The sequence below is a fragment of the Paramisgurnus dabryanus genome, chromosome 6 (assembly GCF_030506205.2).
Source record: "Paramisgurnus dabryanus chromosome 6, PD_genome_1.1, whole genome shotgun sequence".
Taxonomy (NCBI): domain Eukaryota; kingdom Metazoa; phylum Chordata; class Actinopteri; order Cypriniformes; family Cobitidae; genus Paramisgurnus; species Paramisgurnus dabryanus.
Genome location: NC_133342.1, coordinates 29280654 through 29300845, shown reverse-complemented (window position 1 = coordinate 29300845; position 20192 = coordinate 29280654). Strand labels below are relative to the sequence as shown.

At 39.4% G+C, this 20192-nt stretch overlaps 1 protein-coding gene across 1 annotated transcript; it reads left to right on the top strand.

Moving 5' to 3' along the window:
- The first annotated feature begins 3919 nt into the window (after positions 1 to 3919).
- LOC135764686 (macrophage mannose receptor 1-like) lies at positions 3920 to 12083 on the top strand. The gene is made up of 7 exons (XM_065275408.1): positions 3920 to 4497; positions 4604 to 4987; positions 5539 to 5715; positions 5884 to 6036; positions 6191 to 6271; positions 6706 to 6843; positions 11903 to 12083. The coding sequence occupies exons 1-7, from the start codon at positions 4434 to 4436 to the stop codon at positions 11935 to 11937; spliced, it is 1032 nt and encodes a 343-aa protein (XP_065131480.1). The 5' UTR covers positions 3920 to 4433; the 3' UTR covers positions 11938 to 12083.
- Positions 12084 to 20192: the final 8109 nt, after the last annotated feature.

Below are 20192 nucleotides of genomic sequence, written 5' to 3'. Positions count from 1 at the left end.
TCTGCATAATAAAAAATGTGGCACATTGAGTGACAGGTAAATTGCCGCTACTACCACTACCTTTGAGCTATGTGGGGGTGGTTTTCAGCAACCAGATATGCTCCACCACCGTTACGCCCCTTTAGCCACTTTCGGTTATCCTTGAGTAACAAGCTGCCTATGACAGGCTCCCCCAACTTTGGGCTTCAAAAATGCTCTTTAGAAACCTATGGGTGACGTCACAAACACTACTTCCCTGTTTTATACAGTATATGGCTGCAAATCATCTACAGGACCTATTCACTGAAATTTTGCCCTAGTGGTGGCTTGAAGACCACGAAGGGGGAGTCATTAAAGCTTACTTTATCTCATGAGTGCCAGATCTGTCTAACAAGCAGAAATGGTTTTAAAAAAGGAAATGAATGGTTAGAGCTTAAAGATCGAGTTAAAGATAGTTGCTGTGTTTAAAGATGCTATGTAATTTAAATTACTATGTAAAGTTGCTATGTAGTGTAAATAGATTTCATGCAGTTTCAGTTCTTTTGAATAAAGAGCAAAGTTAATTTTTTGATTGAATTAATTTCCCTGTGCTTTTCTGTCCAAAGGGGACAGTGACCATTGGAAAGATTTTGGCCCTACGCAGCACTTTATAAATGACGTCCCTAATCTGAAAGAAATCCCTAGTAGGAATGCTGATCTCATTCTTTTGTTGATGGCTCTGCATCTACTGAAAAACATATTATGATGTGGTTTGCCAACTCACCTTACTGTTACAATTGACCTTTTTTTGATCAAAATAGATCACCTACAAGATTTGTGTAGATCTGATCAGAAAATGTTTGGGGGGGTTTTTGGTGGGGGGGTAGATAAGGTCTGGCTGAATATGTGTTATTTCTGGTCACTGGTGATGCACAGAATGTGTATAAAAAAGAAATGTAAATGTAAGAAATGTAACAGAAAATTCTAACCCCAACCCCAACAACAGTTTGTCAAAAACCAATACATAAAAAGACAAAAAAGAAAATCGTGCTCTGGGACACGAAAAAAACATTTGACCCCCTTGTCACAAAATAAAGAGGAAGATTTTGTCCTCGAACACAAATAAATAAATCAAATTTTTTGTGACTATAGCACAAAACATGTAAGTGCGGAAACACAAGCTGGTACTAAGCAAGTGGCTGGTCTGGCCCGAGCTTTTGCTCCAGCTTAGGTGCAAACATATATAGAGCCAAAATGGATTAAATATAATCATGAAGTGTGTTGAATCATTTAATAAGCAATATCTAAGCTAATGCCAGTAATGAGATCAATCTCTTCTTACATAGTCATCTTAATTGTTGTGTATAATAATGAACAAGTTATGTTAAGAAAAGATTAAAGAAATGTATTTTAAGTTAACTGCTTGTAATCTGTTCCCAGTTCTATTCAAAAACTGCATGTTTTAAAAAATGATACAAAACTGTCTAGAGATTTCCTGTTTTTCTGTCTGACATAAAACCTCTCATGTCTCTGGTGGGAGAGGTGTTAATGTCTATAAATGGTGTTTGATTTGGGTGAACTAGGTCATCCTGCAGAAGTTTTTCTGTATTGGATGATCTTCGTGCAAGTATAAGATCAAAAGACAAGTGTCTGTGTTATTATAATTGCAACCTCAAATAACATAATAATTTTTCCACAACACCTTTAGGTCATGGCAATAGGCTTTATGCCCAGCTGCACTACTTCCTGAACTTCAGCCAGCACCTTGTTTCCTGTCTTCCATTATTGGACAAACTGATTAATTCAGGTGTGCCTGACCTCAGTAGACACAACAACAATAATCAGCCACACCTGGATTAAACGGTTTGTCCAATAATGGCAGACAGGAAACAAGGAGCTGGCTGAAATTTAGGAAGTAGTGCAGCTGGGCATAAAGCCTATTGGCCGCCATCTTGCATTTTTCATTCCTTGTTTGCAAACAGCAGAGGAATTTGAAGTTTTTCTGTGCTTTTTGAAGGTTTTCAGGGGGCTGTCACCAAATCAGGTTTGGTGTTTACAACAAATGATTATAAGGTTATGATGCATCCGAAAAAATATTCACAGTAGCTGCAATAAACATATTGCCATTTTAGAAATATGACTGTTTGGAGACATAGTATTTGGTGAGGTCCATTAATAAAAGTTATTCAATATTACTGCTGGCTTGACTTCCTGATCATAAATTTTGAGAGGAATTTCATTATTTTGGTACTGTTACTCTTAGGGTGACCATACGTGCCATTCTTTACGGACGCATCCCGTCCAGGATTTTGGGTTCGTCTTCCGGAAGTCGTATTTGTCGACCGCATACGTCATAGAGGATTATTATTATTATTATTATTATAGAAAAGCAACCGTTACATTTTAAGGTAAGAATGAAACTACGATTGTATATCTTATGTTTTTAACTGAATGGCGTATGCGGTCAACAAATACGACTTCCGGAAGACGTACGAAATCCGAAATCATTTTTTGCAATGTATAATTACAAATACCACCCATCTTTGCATGCCTTTAAATATGTATAGCAATAGCAACTTTGATTTTGGATTGTTTGATTTTGCTTGAAGAGAAATGATACGTTTTTAAACATACAATCAACGAAAAATCTACGAATCAGATTCACTCTCGTAGTCACAGAGCAAAGAGTGCAATTATTTTATTGCAGCTGAGCTTTATCATCATAATTTTGTGTTTTTGACTCCATTTTATCAAGGGGTAACACGTTATCTAACGGTATCTAAACTTGTGTTTTGAAAGCAGTTCTGCTTACCGCAGGAACTACACTTACTTCTCCCTCGTCTCTCTCCCTCTCATCACTGACACTTTGCGTGCTGGTGCTGCCAGTGCCACCACCGCACCGCAACCATCATCATCATCATCAGCGACGCGAGTTGAAAGTCCTGCTTTTCTGCGCCTCCCTTGCGCCTCCATCTCTGTCTCTCTCTATTTTGACACGTGAACTGACCGACGATGCACGCTCGCTTGCACAGAGACCAAAGCGGTGATTGGGCCAGCTTAATGTCATTCAAAATAAAATAACCAATGGGCTGCTGCTTAAATGTCAGTGGGCCGGTCTGTCTAGAAAAAAAGACGCTAACTGGGCTGCTCAGACAAAGAAAGTATGAGATGTATCGGCCCAAAAAGTACGTCAGCCAACCGGGAAACTGCCCGGTGTGCCAGATGGGCAGTCCGCCCCTGATATCATGCTCTTATAATACACTACAAATGCATGCTTCATGGAAGAGTTTTCGAAAAATTTTATTCTTTTTTTATATTTTATAAGTTTGTTTCAGCTTAATTAAAGTTCAGAAAACATTACTATTAACATCTTCTTGTAGATATGAGAAATGTAATTAGTACTTTATAATTACAAACTGAATTGCAGTTAGTGATAGAAAATTTTGACATTAAAGATTTCTGAATACATACTGGAACCTTACTAAATTTACTAATTTCATATTTTTATATTTATCTTTGTATTTTCAGCCACCAGATGAAATTGAAGACTTTCTAAAAGGCACTCACATGGACATTTTAATCATATGTGAGGAGCCATGTGGAGACGTGCTTCCAAAGGAGGTTATTGACAAACAGGGTACACAGAACAACATTTGCTCTCGGCCTTATGAAGGTATGTGCGTTAAAATACACTATCAGTTGAACTTGGCATGAAGTTAAAATGCTTGTGTTTATAAAACTCTTTAACTCTATAACTGTAGCTTAGTTGATAGAGCATGGTGATAACAAATTATCTGATTCAAAGGGGTCTGTAAGGTTTTGTTCTGTGTTTTCTTGTATTCTGTGTATTTTGTTATTTGGACTTTTATTTTGACATCTTGTTCTGTTCCGGCTTTTATTTTGATATTCATCATGCCACTTCCTGTTCACCTGTTCTCTGCTGATTATTACATTTGTAAAGTCTTGCCTGTCTGTGCCTGTTATCTGTATCTGTGATCTGTTTACCTGAATCCTGTTTTTGTACATGCCTGTTGTTGACCTGTGCCTGTTTGTGGATTTTGCCTGTATTACCGCCTGCCCTGATCACTTTGCCTGTTTTTGGATTACGTTTGTTGAATTTGCCCCTTGGATATGCTTGCTGGCCCTTTTGGGATTTTACTAATAAATACATTTTAGCACATGGATTCACCTCTCACTCGCTTTCATTAAAGCAGCCCTGTTACAGGGTCACAAATGGCTAAGATCTGAATGCACTGCTATGTCAGTTTGAAATAAAGTTCCTGCTAAATGTGTAAATGTATTGTCAACTTAACATAAAATTTTAGCGTTTTTAAGTTGACTTCAGCATTTTCTAAAAATAAATGAGTCACATGACAGGATATCATTTTGATTGGCACAACTGAATCTGTTTTAAGAACAGGCCAGCATGAACAATGTGATAGTTGAGAAGCTCAGGCTGTCACTGGATCAACAAGATGAGAAATTATTTTGTTATTTTTCTGCTTTTATTAGATCTATCAAACTGCTTTGCACAGTCAGGTATGTAGCTTCTTTCTTTTTCTCTTTATTCAAACTAAAAAAGGAATAAATGGTTAATGTAAATAGCTGAACACCACTGTATCTCATCCATGTCATTTTTGTGCAGAAGGAAACTTTCTGATGTATAGCGTGCATTATAACAAATGCATGACAAACAACCTGGAGCAACTTTCTGTCTGTGACCCACACGCTGACTCACAACAGTTTCGCTGGATTTCAAAGGATCGCATTTTAAACATTTACACAAAGAAATGCCTTGGTGTTGGTAGTAAGACTGTGGGTAAAAAGCTGGAGTGGTTAATATGTGAAGATGATAATGTTTTGCAGATGTGGGAATGCCGGAGCGATTTATTGCTTCAACTAAAGAATGAATCTCTGTATCTTTCTGTAAATGATAATGGTGTGCCACTCATCTCTGAAGACACTGAAACAAAGAGTCAATGGACAATTCAGGGTACACAGAACAACATTTGCTCTCGGCCTTATGAAGGTACGTGCCTTAAAATACACTATCAGCTGAATTTAGCATGAAGTTAAAATATTTGTTTGCTTTCCTATGTAATTCATTTGTTCTGGTAGCTTAGTTGATCGAGCATGATGATAACAATTTGTCTGATTGAAAGGGGTCACAAATGGCTAAGATCTGAATGCCCTTTATGTCCGTTGGAAATAAAGTGCCTGCCAAATGTGTTCTTCAGTTAGGGAGTTTGTTGCATGTGAAAGGACATTTTATATATGTCTTTTTAAAATTGATGTGCTTAGCTGAAATTGCAATATTAAATCTGACATGCCGTAATAAAAAAAAAAAACAATTTTAACATTAAAACTGTTGTACAAAGACTTTTTTTGTACTGATGCTAATAAATAAGTAAATGTGCAATAAATTATTATAAAATACTTTTTTTTTTTTAAGTTCATTCAATATTTTACTGTCACATTTAAGTTTATTGTGCATATTGCATTCATTGCTTCAATAGCTAAATATTAAAATATTCTTCAAAACTCTTATTAAATGTTGATTCTTATCTTTTTGTTTTACAGAATTATACACAATTTATGGAAATGCACATGGGCGCCCATGCCACTTTCCTTTCAAATATCAGGATAAATGGTATGCAGATTGTACCAATATTAATTCCAATAATCCATGGTGTGCAGTTGAGTCTGACTACAGTGTTAGCGAGATTTGGGGCAACTGCCCAACACATGAGATTAACAGTAAGTTTTCCTTTCACTCCAGCTTTGGCCTAAGTGTTATCTGCATGATAAACAGGACATTTTTAGCTATCAGTAGTCCATTATCATAGAGTACATTATAAATATCAAATTTAATATTAGAACATATTATAAATAACCCATAAATATTTATGAATTATATTATTACAGCTAGACTTTGGGTGAAAAATCCTCTAACAAACTTCTATTATCAACTGAATGATGAGTCAGATCTGACATGGCATGAAGCAAACAAGAGCTGCCAGCAGCAGGGTGCAGAGCTCCTGAGTGTTTCTGAGCCTTATGAATACATCTTTGTTTCAGGTACAGAGCTTTAATGTTATTCAGATGTTACATGTTTGAAGTTTCTATACAGTAAGATATTAGCAGACAATATAAGAAGCTATTCAATACTTGTATACAGAACATTAAAGGTATTCAAAAGACAGCACATTTCTGACTGTAAAATGTTAACCAGGAATGATTGTGAAGAGACGAAGTTTTCTGTGGACAGGACTTAACAAAGTAGATGAGTTCAGTGGGCAGCAGAGGACAAATGGTAAGAGTAACCTTTCAATCTAACTGAATTCTTATGCTGTAGCTTAACTGATGTGAGCAGCGCTGAAATCAATTATAAAAATAAGAGACATTATTAAGGGAGCAGTACATCAGTTCAATAAAGCTACAAAACTTTCAGCTTTGTACATTTTATTTTAGACTTGTCTATATAAAGAAACAAAAGTAATGATTAGAGTATTGTGTCTCATTTTTATTGCTAGATTTAAAAATTAAAGTGAGAAAGATTAAAATATTTATAGGAGCTGAACGATACATGTATGCCTAAAGGGGAAAAACAACACAGAGATAGACTTTGGTGTGTTTTACATTGCATAAATTCATTGTTGTTGTAAAATGCATACATTTAGATAATGAAAATGTGGCAACCACCAGTCATTAACATTTACTCAGTGTTTGTTTCTTTATTTGTCAAAGGAAACCCAGGAACAAAACCAGATGACATTTGTGGTGCCCTGTTAACCTCTTCAGGTTTAGAAATGATAGACAGACCTTGTTCAGAAAAGCATGGATACATCTGCCAAAAAGGCCGCTCTGTCCCCACTGCTCCACCTGGTAAACTTTACAATTATTGATTCATTAAATATTAACAGACAGGTTTGTTTTGGTTGCTACATGTGTTGTTTGTATAAATGATAAATGAATTGATAAATGAATCCAACATAAATCAGCATTATTTTATGCTTGTCTAGGCTGGTTTATGCTGGTATAGTGCTGTTAGTGCTGGTATAGTAGTTGTGAACAATTTAGCAAAAGGGAATTGGTCACAATGAGGTAGCATTTTTTTTCAGACATGATCACGATTCACAATCTTATCATGATTTTTTCCAAGTAGGTTTTCAAGAACAAAGATAAGAATGATGACAAACAATATACAATAGCCTATATAGAAGACACAAACAAATTAAATGTTTTAGGTAAAGTGCAAGTTTATTTTAGAATATTATCTTATTCATTATACTAAAGTGGTAGGTAAACAGTGCCGCTGCTAGCCATTTTGGTGCCCTAAGCATAATTCCTTTATAATGCCCCCCACCCCGACCCTGAGAAAAACAACGTTTGTTTTTGCCAGTTTAATTTTTTATTAACATATAACTTAATAGCAGAAAGTAAAATCTTCACAGCTTTAGCCAACACACACTACACATTTGAAAGTGCAAACTTTTATAGAATAGCAAAACAGAAAAAATTACCAAACTTAAATTATCAAAATAATCCAGACATGGTTTTCCAAAGTACAATGTCACTTTAAATAAATTACATTAAATAAACATCAATAAGTAAACAAGAATACTCAATATTCTTAAATAAAACAAAGATTCAGAGAACTAAGTGCCACAGTAATGTTTGCTTCATATCATGACGTTATATATATTTAAAGTGATGAATTGTAACATGTGCACTGACTGCTAACGTTAACTTTTACTGAGAAAGTTTTAACCACCGTCACGTCAAAATAAACCACAAAATAAACTGCTGCTCAATATCTAAAGAAACGTAGTAAAGAAAGTACAGCTGTGTCAGTTATTTGTAAAATGCATATGCATAGGTAATGTTTTACAGCAAGGGCGTAGGTTTGCTCCTGGCATTGGTGGGGACATAAATAAAATGGTCGCATTGCAAAAACTGTTTATCACTGTTTACTTGACATAACCAACAGACAACTCAGTATGCACGTTACTCAGTGACATCTGACTCGCCACCCCCGGTGCCATCCCAAATTTAATGTACTATAATAAACAATTCGTTATGTCCTAGAGCCTAATAAACAGTAACTGTTAAAGTCTTTGTCAAAAAAAATCACTTTGTAACATATATCAAGAAAATCACTTTGTAACATATATGAATCCATATTTACTTTATAACATTGAAGAATATGCAATTAATATTTAATTCTTAATTTAATTTTGCCAAAAAAATCCCAGTGTTGAAGTAGGTATGTATATCATGCTGTTTCCTGAACAACGTTTATTAACGTTTCTGTAGTTCACATTAAATCTTCTTTTCATTAACAGACAGTTAATCAGGGTGAAAAAAATAGTTTAAGTTTAAAATGCAACCTTACATTATGTCTACATCTGTGCAAGTAATGACCACAGTGCAGTAATGTAAAGTATTCAGCAATCATGACATGAATTCATGTTTTTACCATGTTGGGGTTATTTTCTTTCATGGATTAGGGACCCCCTAAAACACCTTACAACCCCATTTATAAAAGGTTGACACAAGTTTGCAACTCCTCAGGTTAACATGGGATTGTCGTGTATTGGTGAAAAGACTGTCCTTGAATCATTATGTGACACAACTTGTTCCGTATTTTGTGCATGAAACAGTTACAGTGGGTATAATAATACTTTCTTCCTCACTTACCTGTAGCCCGAATAATCACGCGCGTCTTGTTGAGTGAACTTTGGCGCGTTGTACAAAGTGAAACCATCCTATCACACGTAGCGAGTAAAGACATAAAGTGATGTGAGTTAGAGTGGCGGGACTCAAGAAATGCTAATCCAATCATATTAGCAATGTGAGTTACGGAGGCGGGCATTGCAGAGAACGAAAGCTGTTAACTGTTTGTGTACCACATAGAGCGTTATTTTTACAGAACGGGATTGCAAAAGATTTCTAATCTCATTTAAATGATTCCTGAAAAAAATATAATAAGTAAAAAATAGAAAACACAAGAATAAGACGGACATCAGTGGTTATATATAAATACAGATTAATTTTGGTCGAAATTATTGCTAGGGACAATTCAGTCTTCCCTAAATATTGGTAAGGACATGTCCCTAGCGTCCCACCCTAAATCTACGCCCATGTTTTACAGTAGGCTAATGTTTCTCAATTTAGCTTGCACTGAAGTTATAAATTATAACAACATAGTTTGCTAAACATTAATATCAGCACAGCAAGTTCGAGGCGCATTACGATTAGCAGCAGCTGCAGCCCATGCGCATTTCCCTTATTTAAGAGTGATTAAACATGATGGACTTACCTGCAAGTGATGCACGGGCATCATCCCGCAGTTTCTTCCTTTTTCTTTTTTCCGATCCTGACTCCTGCTGTCTTTTCGGGACCATTTCCAAAAGTTGCCTACTGACTGGCCGTTTCTCAATCCGAAGGCTGCAGCCTGCGCAAGGTCGCATATGCACGCTGCATACGTAGCCTGGTTTATTTCAGTTAACTGAACATTACATTAGCAAGTCATAAGCATTACAACAATTTACGATTAACTAAGAATAATAGTTCACTTTATAATCGTTAATATTACGAAATAAGAAAGTTTTGATGACGTATGCAGCCTGTAAATGCGACCTCTGGAGGCTGCAGCCTTCGGATTGAGCAACGGCCTCTGTCAAACTTAGTCAGGCGCCCGCGCGATCAACCGGCACGGACCATCAAAGGCTGGGGGCATACTTTCTAGACATTAAATTATCTCGTTCCCCCTTTTTTGTAACATATACATGGATATAAAGGGCCTAATAATATTTCTATAGACTAATTAAATAATTTCAGCATTATAATTTTTTTTCATTAGGCTATTATTTTTGGTGCCCCCTCAGCAAGTGATGCCCTACGCACAGCGCGTGATGCGCGTTATGGGAGCGGCGGGGCTGTAGGTAAAGCATTTTACAAACGCATTTACATAAGAACAATTCTTTATTTTTAACAAAGACATTTACAACATGCACACCTCCTTAACCTCCTCGCGCCACTGAGAAACTTAATGAACAGGTCGTGTTTCCCAACAGATCGATTGGCAATGGGGGCGTGGTTTGTCACTATACCCGCTACATAGACTGAGAGATGGGGGACAAGTTTTTTAACAAATTTACAATGAGCCATACTGAAAAATCCAGCTAAGACCAGCATAAGCTGGTAGCTGGTTTTAGCTGGTTTAAGGTGGCACTAGCTGGTTTATGCTGGTCCTCCCAGCCTGACAAAGCTGGTCATGCTGGTGGGCCAGCTGGCCTTCCAGCCTGACCACCTAAGTCCAGCTAGACCAGCTTAAAAAGTGTCCAAAACACAGCTAGACCAGCTTGCTACACCAGCGAAACTAGCTTCCTACACCAGCAAAACCAGCTAAAACCAAGCTGGGAGACCAGCTTAAACCAGCTCACCAGCTTATGCTGGTCTTAGCTGGATTTTTAAGTAGGGTATGCAAAGACAGACCATTTTTGCGAGGTAAGGCACCTTGTTGAAGGGTCCCTGGCCTTGGTTATTTTGTTCAGTACCCCCCAAAAGGCAAAGAGACTCTGTTGAGGGGGCATACATGCAGGCTACACAGTCACCTGTCTGGGAGAGACTAACTTGACCAACTTGAAAAGTTTATACAACTTTTTACTTTTTACATTGTAGGACTGCCATCCTTCTTTGGAACGAGGAAGTGACAGCTGTAAAACCTTGACTCTCTTAGTGTCGCAGGAACTTTCTTTATCGCACCTTTCTCTATCAGGGCTTGTATTTCGGTTCAGTACTTAGGATATGCATGTAATTGTCGGAGAGTAAATATGCCCCTGAATCGGTGAGGCCTGTGGGGCAAACTGGAATGAGTAGACATTGTTAATAACATCTAAGATCTAACCAGATATGCCGGGGATGGAATGCAAGACATATAGTTTGACAGCGAACGTGATATAAATGTATATAATGTATGTACTGTATGAATGTATACACTTAAAGCAACACTATGTAGTTTTTTTTACCTTTAAATAATGTCTCTAAAATTATTTCAGTAATAGAACAACTTTTAACTGGACAAATTGTACTGTTGCTGCAACCTGAGCAGCCTCCTAGCTGCTACAAGCACACTCTGAAAGTGGCGGTGGAGGGTAGAGCACACAGCCCCGCCCCTCCCCCTGCCTGCAGAAGAGTGTCTGATACCAGGCACTGTTGCGCTTTTCAAACACATGGGGGAGCTGTAAGTCATTTTTACATGGAAACTACATAGTGTTGCTTTAATAACCAAGTCTTGGAGCGTTCGCTTAAAAACAAAAACCAACACAACATATAGATGGTTTCATTGGACGCACATGTGTTGTCGCGGTTACGCATGCATCTCTGTTTGTTTAATGGTCTGGCTAGAGGCTAAACTGAACTCTGGAACAAATACCTCGTTGAAAATAACAAATGTTTTGGTTTTCTAAAGACGAGGGGAGACAGCGATTATGGATTACTGCTATGTGAAGGGAGGTTTGGCAGCCAATCTGTAATTAACATTTGTATACATATAGTGCACATTTTGGCTATGAATTGTGCTAAAGAAAATCTAGTTATTATTTATTTATCAAAAACAAACTACTTTAAAATTACTTTGTTGTTATTGATTCTTTGCGAAGTTTACCAGATGTAACATTTGTTCCATAAAAGCCATTTGTTTACGATGTAACTGCTGAACTGTCTATACCAGGTTTTGATAAATATAAGATTTTAATTAAGGCAAAAAAGTCTGTGTTTGTGTCCTAGTTTCTAGTTTCTAGTACAAATAAACATTCCTAAATCAAGATACATTTACTTGAGAAGCAAAATTACTCGTTTTTTTTTTTTACAGTTTGTTATCCTAATGTAATGAATTTAGCTGCATTGAACAATTTTTTGTTATTTTTTTGTTTTTCAGCAACTTCCATGAAAAGTTTCTGCATAAAGATTTAGCCAGTGAAGAACTGGAATTCATTGCCTCAGAGCCTTGCCATTATATCAAATAAGATAATCGACAAACAAAAAGGAAAGTAAATAGTAGAAGTATCCAGTATGTGCAGCACATGATTTTTACCATTAAGCTTGTAATCTGCAACATTTACATTGAGGCTATGTGTACACATGGGCGGCTATTTTCATAAACGGACATTTCAACCTCTCCGGTTTCAAAAATAATATCGTGCACACGTATACGTTTTCAGAAAAGTGTTTATTTACATGTACCCGTGCATATTTGCCGTCAAGAGACGCTCAAGCCCACGTAAGCCAATCACCGGCAGCGCTGGTGGTGACGTGAACTGGTTCTTCATGTTGGAGGGAGGAGTTGTTGCAGTAGGTGATTGATGACGTCAACATACAGCGAGAGCGAGTTGAGGAATCACACGTAGAGGTCTAATTTCGAATCGCTCTCGCGGTACTTTGACATCATCCGTTGCAGCACTGCATGAAGTCAAACACGCGTAAAATTGCTGACCTCAGAGCACTCGTCTCTGCTCCTCGACATAATGGAGCAGCTGTATTTGCAAATACAAACACACGAAACGAGTTTGCACGAACATAAATGTGATCTTGGAAGCGTTCAGAGTAGCAGTCACATGTAAACATGGGTCGCACTTTTGACGTAGGTGTAAGCTCTGGCGCATACTCTGTGACGTTGCCTGCTTAAACATCCGTTTGTCTCACTTTACATGCAACCGTGCAACCGAAGATTTTCAAGATCTCCACTCTGGCCGGAGTTCTTAGAAACAATCGGTTTCAGAGGCGAGTTCTCCGTTTGCGTGTAAATGAGGGGCACAAATGAAGGTAAATCTCTCAGTTTTTAAAAATAACCATGTACGTGTAAACACAGCCTTATACACAGCAAAATCCCCGGTGTTAAGTTAACACCGGCTCTGTGTTTATATGGGTACCACCAGCAGGGTGTTAAAAGTAACACAGAAGCAGTGTTAGAGTTAATTAGATACTTTAGCAATCATTTGAGTGATTATTTGATTATTGAAGACACCTGGTGATATGAGCAGAACTACAACTTCCAGCCACTGCCTTGAACTGAAAAGACATCTCTCTTATTACCAAAAAATTTTTGGTCACCATTATGGTGAGCAGTGGTTCCTTTAGTTGGGCAGTTTGACTCTTGTTTTCCTTTTGAGGTCTTTGCAACAGTGTTTATTGAACACATTATTTATTGCAAAGGTTGTTAAAGCAAAGTTTATGTAGTTTTTATAACAGAGATTGTAGATTTAAGTTTTGTAATTGTTTACACAGTCAAAAAATTCAGTACTCATAGAAAATAAAATGTTGATCAAATATATATTCTTTATTGGTTTTAACTTACAGAGCTTTCCTCAGATCAAGCTTTTCAAATTTTATTGTTAAATATTTTCTGGGAAGTTAATTTTTTGCCTCACGTGCAGATATCATGAATCACCCCATTAAGGCGGGCGTACACGGTGCAATTTTTGCTGTCGTAGGGGCTCGCATGCGATTTTTTTTTTCTCGGGAGCAAATCGTTCATGCTCTTATGGTCGCGGCTCGCACCGTGTGAGCGGAATTACGAGCCAAGCAGGTTACGAGCACCTCACGACCTCCCGATAATTTTTAAACATGTCAAAAAAGGTATAAATTCGTAGTGTTGGTGCGGGTGAACGAGACGATCTGGCAAACCACTTGAAGTTGACCGATCAGAATGTGAGAAAACACAGAAGACAGACAAATGTGGCACTGCTACCTCAAATCTGGACGACAACTCTATAGCTGGCTATGTTTCGCGCACACACACACTCCGGTGACCGGACATAATGACAAATATGACAGGTCCTTTCAGTGACGACCGACCTCTTGATCAGGTTATTTGCCTGAAAAACCTGTCATACGTGTTTTTGTGATGTCCGGACACAGCTTTGGATGTGTGCGGAAACAGGAGAGAGTGTATTTGTTTAAGGCTATACCGCTGATCTGATAATAGGCTATAAGTGCTACCACAATGCATTAAACTTGGGCTACTTTTTGATATTAAAACTTTTTTGTTTTACTTGTTGATTTTTCTTTACTTGTTAATATGTTTTATCATTATTTACAATGTAAACATAAAAAAGCCAACTAAAATATGTAATAAATAAAAAAATATTAAACTCCGTGCAGAGACCACTGGTTTAAACAGTACAGGATGTACAAAGAATGTCGTAATTTATGTGTAATCCAAGCTGTGCCAAATTCGCTGTAGAACAGTTTCATAAATGAATAGATATTAAAAGGGCTGTCACGACAGAAAATAAAAAGCAATGGAATGTCCATGTTTAATAGGCTATAGCTTAAGATATGCATTTATTGAGAGAGTACATAAACATGATGATCATATGCGGAGACGATGTTTCCCATCTTATTATGGAGCTTCTGCTTTAACAACTGAGCTTGTTCAGTATTTTTTACCCACATAAATATTTTTTTACATATTTTCGACCAAAGGAACAAATGATATAGCCCAATGTAAGTTGTTATGGTAGCCTTAGCTTGTTCTGAAATGATAAGAACATTTAAATGACTAAAAATGTAGGCTATCTCTGAAACTTTATTTAAATAATGATTAATTTGTTTTAATACTATATTTGTATTGCTATGTATTAATTTACAAAGGCCTACTGTGAAAATGCACTATATTAATATGCAATGCCTTCTGTATGGCATTTATTTTGTGCAGTTACATGAGCACAAATGCTGCGGATTCACTTTTACTTTGACACCGCATTGACCGAGGGTCCGTACATTTGCACTTAACAAGCCTAGACAATGTGCTTTATATTAAATTAAATGATTTTCGTTTTACTAATTAATATTTGGCTGTAGATGTGTTGTCTTAATAATTTAATTTTAAAGGGAAAGACGTGTAACGTTAGCTTACATTGCGTTTTACCTCATTGCTCCTTATTCTGCATTTACAAATAAATAAATAGGCCCACTGAATTGTTTTTTGGAACGGTCATATTTATAAAAAAGCAACAATATAAGTAACATTAATAATAGCAATATAGATATTTACTTGGCACTACAAACATGATATATTAGGACGGTAAAACCGCATATGCACTAGCACGAAAAATCACTGCCAGAGAAATTCCTTCACCGCCACAGCACTAGACCTATATTGCAATTTCGGAATGCATAAACAGAAATACAAAAGAACAGAAAATACAGGCTGTTTTCTGCACTTAAGCCAATATCTTTACCCTATTCTTTTTGTTTTATTTTTTGTACATTCTGCACAACGAAAGGTAGCCTACTTGTTCCTCACAGGTGCGAAAATGCTTACGTCAGAATTCGTCAAGTCGTACAGTAAAATCTTGTCGTGTGTGACTGCGTCCGAATTATTTTCGCATAAACTCACTCGTGTCGTGTGCGAGAGCTCACGACGTTCCGACCGTCAGAATTCACACCGTGTACGCCCAGCTTTAATCGCAACAATGGTGACATAATTTATGTTGCAATGCATGATGGGAGTCATGAGTTTTATACTATGGTGGATCCCAGCATGCTTTGCAACATTATGTTTGTCACCATGGTTCAGATTATGTATTTGATCAACAAATAATTTTCTATGAGTACTGAATTTTTTGACTGTGTAAGCACTTTACTTAATCTCTGTTATAAAAACTATATTAACTTTGTTTTAACAACCTTTGAAACAAATAATGTGTTCAATAAACACTGTTGCAAAGACATCAAAGGGAGAAACAAGAGTCAAACGACCCAACTAAAGAAACCACTGCTCACCATAATGGTGACCAAACAATTTCAAAGTAGACAAAAGGTTTGTAAAAAGAGAGATGTCTTTTCAGTTGATTTTATCTAAGGCAATGGCTGGAAGTTGTAGTTGTAGTTCTGCTCATTATCACCAGGTGTCTTCAATAATCAAATAATCACTCAAATGATTGCTAAAGTATCTAATTAACTCTAACACTGCTTCTGTGTTACTTTTAACACCCTGCTGGTGGTACCCATATAAACACCGAGCCGGTGTTAATTTAACACTGGGGATTTTGCTGTATACATTTGGCAGACGCTTTTTAAGCTATACATTTAATCAGTCTGTGTGTTCCCTGAGATCTAACCAACAACCCTTTGTATTGCTATCACAATGCTTTACAAACTTATAGTTATAGACCATGTATTTTTCTTTATTAAAAAGTTAATTAAAATGATTTGATATTTGTCTTAATCAGTATTCAACTAGTATGAACACACACTTAGTGTGTGTAACACATGCAAGTATCTTGTTGGAATCAAATAGTCAACTAAAAGACAACATACTGTATGCTTGGAGAAAGCATTTCCACTTTCCTTGTTGGAGACCAGCAAACCAGCATCCCATTAAGTCTATATGTAAATTAAAGACGATTTTTGATCAAATATGTGTATGTATCATCTTTTTTGTTCCAAATACAACTTGCAAAATACTTACCATCTTGCCAACAAACACAACTGTGGTAGCTCCACTATCATTACCACATGTTGTTGCTTTTACTATACAAGATGTCTTGTTACATTTCATAAAGACAAGTTCCCTTTCAATACGGTTCACTTCGCATTGCGTCAGTTAGCTGACGCTATGGGGGAAACTCCTGTTTACTCCGTGACTGAAGCCTATTGGTTAACGTCTGTACAAAGTACAGACCAATGACGTTTGAACCCGCGCGCGGGAGGAACGCGTCCCTATATAAGCGCGGTTCAATCGTCAGGAGCTCATTATTTTCTCCTTCAGCGCGAACCTCTCGCTGCTCCGAAGAAAAAGAAGAAGCCTTACCTCGCCGTTGACAAAAGCCCTGCAGCGGAGTCCAGGCCTAGCGTCTTCCCCTGCCGTTTTCCGGCTGAGAACCGAAGATAGCAGAGTCCAGGTCTAGCGTCTTCCCCTGCCGCTTTCCGGCCGAGAACCGAAGATAGCCTTCGCTTGCCGTGGTACGAGCCCTGTGCAGCGGACACACGCCTGACGAGGTCTCCCCTGCGGCCGCCCGGTAAGATCAATATTTTTAATATAAAGCTATAAGCTAAAAGAGCAGGCGCTGTTGTAATAGCGTCCAGCACAGCGGCTCGGTGAGCCTCTCTGCTATGAATTTCCTCCGAGCGCGTTACCGGTCTGGCACCTCCCACGCCGGGACCGCGCTTATGCTTTGGTTGTCTTATCCATGTTTCGTGCTCCCCCTGCTGTTCCTCTCTCGCCGGGATGAACACACGGCGAGCCATGAGACTAGATGGATGCATAGACAAGCACACACGGACTAACCCCCCCTGTGTTCTGTCACACCGCAACCGTTCATGCTTACAGAGTCCCTTCGCTCCTCTCAAATTCAGTGGCGAGATCTCTGGCACATATATTAATCCCCCGAGTGCATCGGGTGATACCGTCACGACGCATGGCTGTTCTGTCTGTGTTGCTGCTCCCCTCTGCCGTTCCTCTCTTGTTGAGATGAACAAGCGGGGAACCGTAGACCTGGATAGATGCATACGACAAGCAAACACGGGCGGTCTGCCCCTGTCTCTGTCATAGCACAGCCACTCGTGCTCCACGCTCGCGGAGTCCCTCGCTCCTTTCCCCACAGTGGTGAGGTCTCTTAACGGCTTAGCTAGCACGCGGTATTACGGCTCGCTGCCTCTAAATGCAGCTGTCCAGTGTTCAATGATTACAGAGCTTCATGCCCCTCCCCTCCTGGAGCGGCGCGATCTCATTCGTCTGCTCGATAGGGCCGATTCGCCGCTATTGGAGCACCAAGAACACTCATTATAAGAGAGCTTCATGCCCCTCCCCTCCTGGAGCGGCACGATCTCATTTGTCTGCTCGATAAGGCGGACACGCCTCTATTGGAGCGCTAAAACACTTATTATAGAGCTTTACTGGCCTGAGCCGATCTCACTTCAGATAGCTCATTCTTTGTCTGCCTGGTAATTTCTCTCTGGTTTAGACGGAATCAGAGGCAGAACGAATTTGTTTATAATATACTGAGGCCCGAATACCTCCCTTTATTCAGTCCCGTCCTATATCAGTGCGCTGAATATTGGTACATTCTTATATATATACCCGGTTTTTCTGCCCTTTTAATAAACGGCAAAACCGCGGGCCTCACGGCAGACTTCCTCTCTGCGATGGGTTCAGTCTGACATTAAACCACCTAGACATACTACCCTGCTCCGTGAGCCGTTCGGTCACCGTCACTACTGAGGCTTGTGCACCTGAACGGCTGAGCTCTGGTCTCCGCAGCACAGCTGCATCAACAGAGAACGAAACTGTCTGGGAGAAAAGGGGTTATGTCGCGCCTCGGCTGGACTGCCCTGAAATGTTTTCTGTGTGCTGTTTATCCAAACATACTGTGTAATACTGTCGGCTATGCGACCTCACTATAGTGGCGAACGGTATTTAATTCCTCTAAAAAGAGTAATTTCCGTGCTTACTATACTGTGTTTTGACACCCACGGTTGTACGGTGTCTCTAAACACTTTATCGCCTTACTGACAAGCAATCAGTAATACGCACACACGGCCCGCTGTCCATAATTCTATCGACGCTAGCCGAAAAAACCCCGGTTTGGCCATATACTGTGTATTGACACCCCACGACTGTACGGTGTCTCTAACACCTTTCTGCCAAATTCGCTCGCAGCCCACCTCAGTTTCTCCGCTACGATGCTGATGGCGCAAACGAGCACGGTCTTACGGCTGTTATTTTCTCTTCCTAGAGGAAGGACAGCCTCAGACTTTTGCATGGCTCCAAGCGTTTGAATCGCGCCCTCTCCGGACGGCCACTCAAAGGCTTACAGCCAAGCGGTTTATGACGTTTTTCGGCCATATAGCTGATTTATATTAGCGGATCCGAAGACGCTCACACCTCCGCTCCAATACTCGGAGATATTAAGGGTAATATCAACCTCAAGTGAGCTTGCTACCCGCCACAATAAGTTTCAAAGCTTAAAGCGCGCGCACAGTCAGACGCGCGCGGCATCTCGTTTAAGACGGGCACACGTACCCCTCTAACGAGCCTCAGAAAGCTGAATATCGTGGCATTCTGTTCATAAGTCCACTTCAGTTTGACTAAGCAAAGGTCCCGCCCCGAGCTGACGGCCGGGAAGCTTGCTTAAGTTACACACGGCTGCATGAAGTGCTGTCATTACGAGCTAGCCCAGCATTTGCTGTGGGTTGAACACGCTTTACGACGGCAATCAGCCTTCGGCGCGTGGAACGCCGTTTGTCTCATATAAATCACCTTGTACTGTGAATACGGTACATTAAGAGGATGATTTAGCACTGCAGCACTCTCGACCGTGTTATTGTGATAATGCGGTCGGGCAATCTACGGTGGTTTCATTATTTACCGAACCAGACTGAGATCTCGCCCCCTGAACAAGCTGACGAGTCATCTCCTTTATAAACTCATTGCATCGCTTTATAAGCTATGTTCAATCAGAGTGATACGCATCTCATGCTTAACTACCAATATTAACCCATTACGATGGGCGTGCGGAGATGGCATCCGTGGGACACGACCTACATTACGTGCCTTATGACACATTGACACAAGCTGCTAGGACCCCTTTCACGAGGCGTCCTTATGCAAAGTCTGATCCATTCTGTCTAGTGACATTTGAAAGTCAAAACCCCCCGCGAATCGCCGGTGGAACACTTTTCTCCTCACTACAGAGGCACGGCGGCTCTCTCCCCTACCTATATCTATGTGGCCGTGATAACAGCGAACCACGCTTTTACGACCGACCATTCATTTAATTCACAAGCCTGTCATCTCTCAGATGCGGACGGCGGCGGTAACAGCGAACCATGCTTTTACGGCTGGCCATTCACTTTATTCATAAGCCTGTCATTTCTCAGATACGGACGGTGCCCGAGGCACAGCGCTCTGGAACTGTCCAAGGTCCTGTATGACACATACGTCTGACGTACATCAGACGATCAGCTGTTCATCTGCGTCACAGATCACTCACTAGAGCACCTGTCAATACAGGCTATTTATGGATCGTTGACGTTATCACCTCCCGTGACAATTATGCTCACTTGTCTTAGAGCATGGGCATGGTCTTAGAGGTTTCTCATTGACAATTGTGACACGGCCGGCTGGTCCCCGCCGTCCACGTTGTCAGTTTACAGCTTCGACATCCCTGCTTCGCGCACTACTGAGGTTTGTTGCATTAAAGGTGCGCCCATTAGCTCACCTG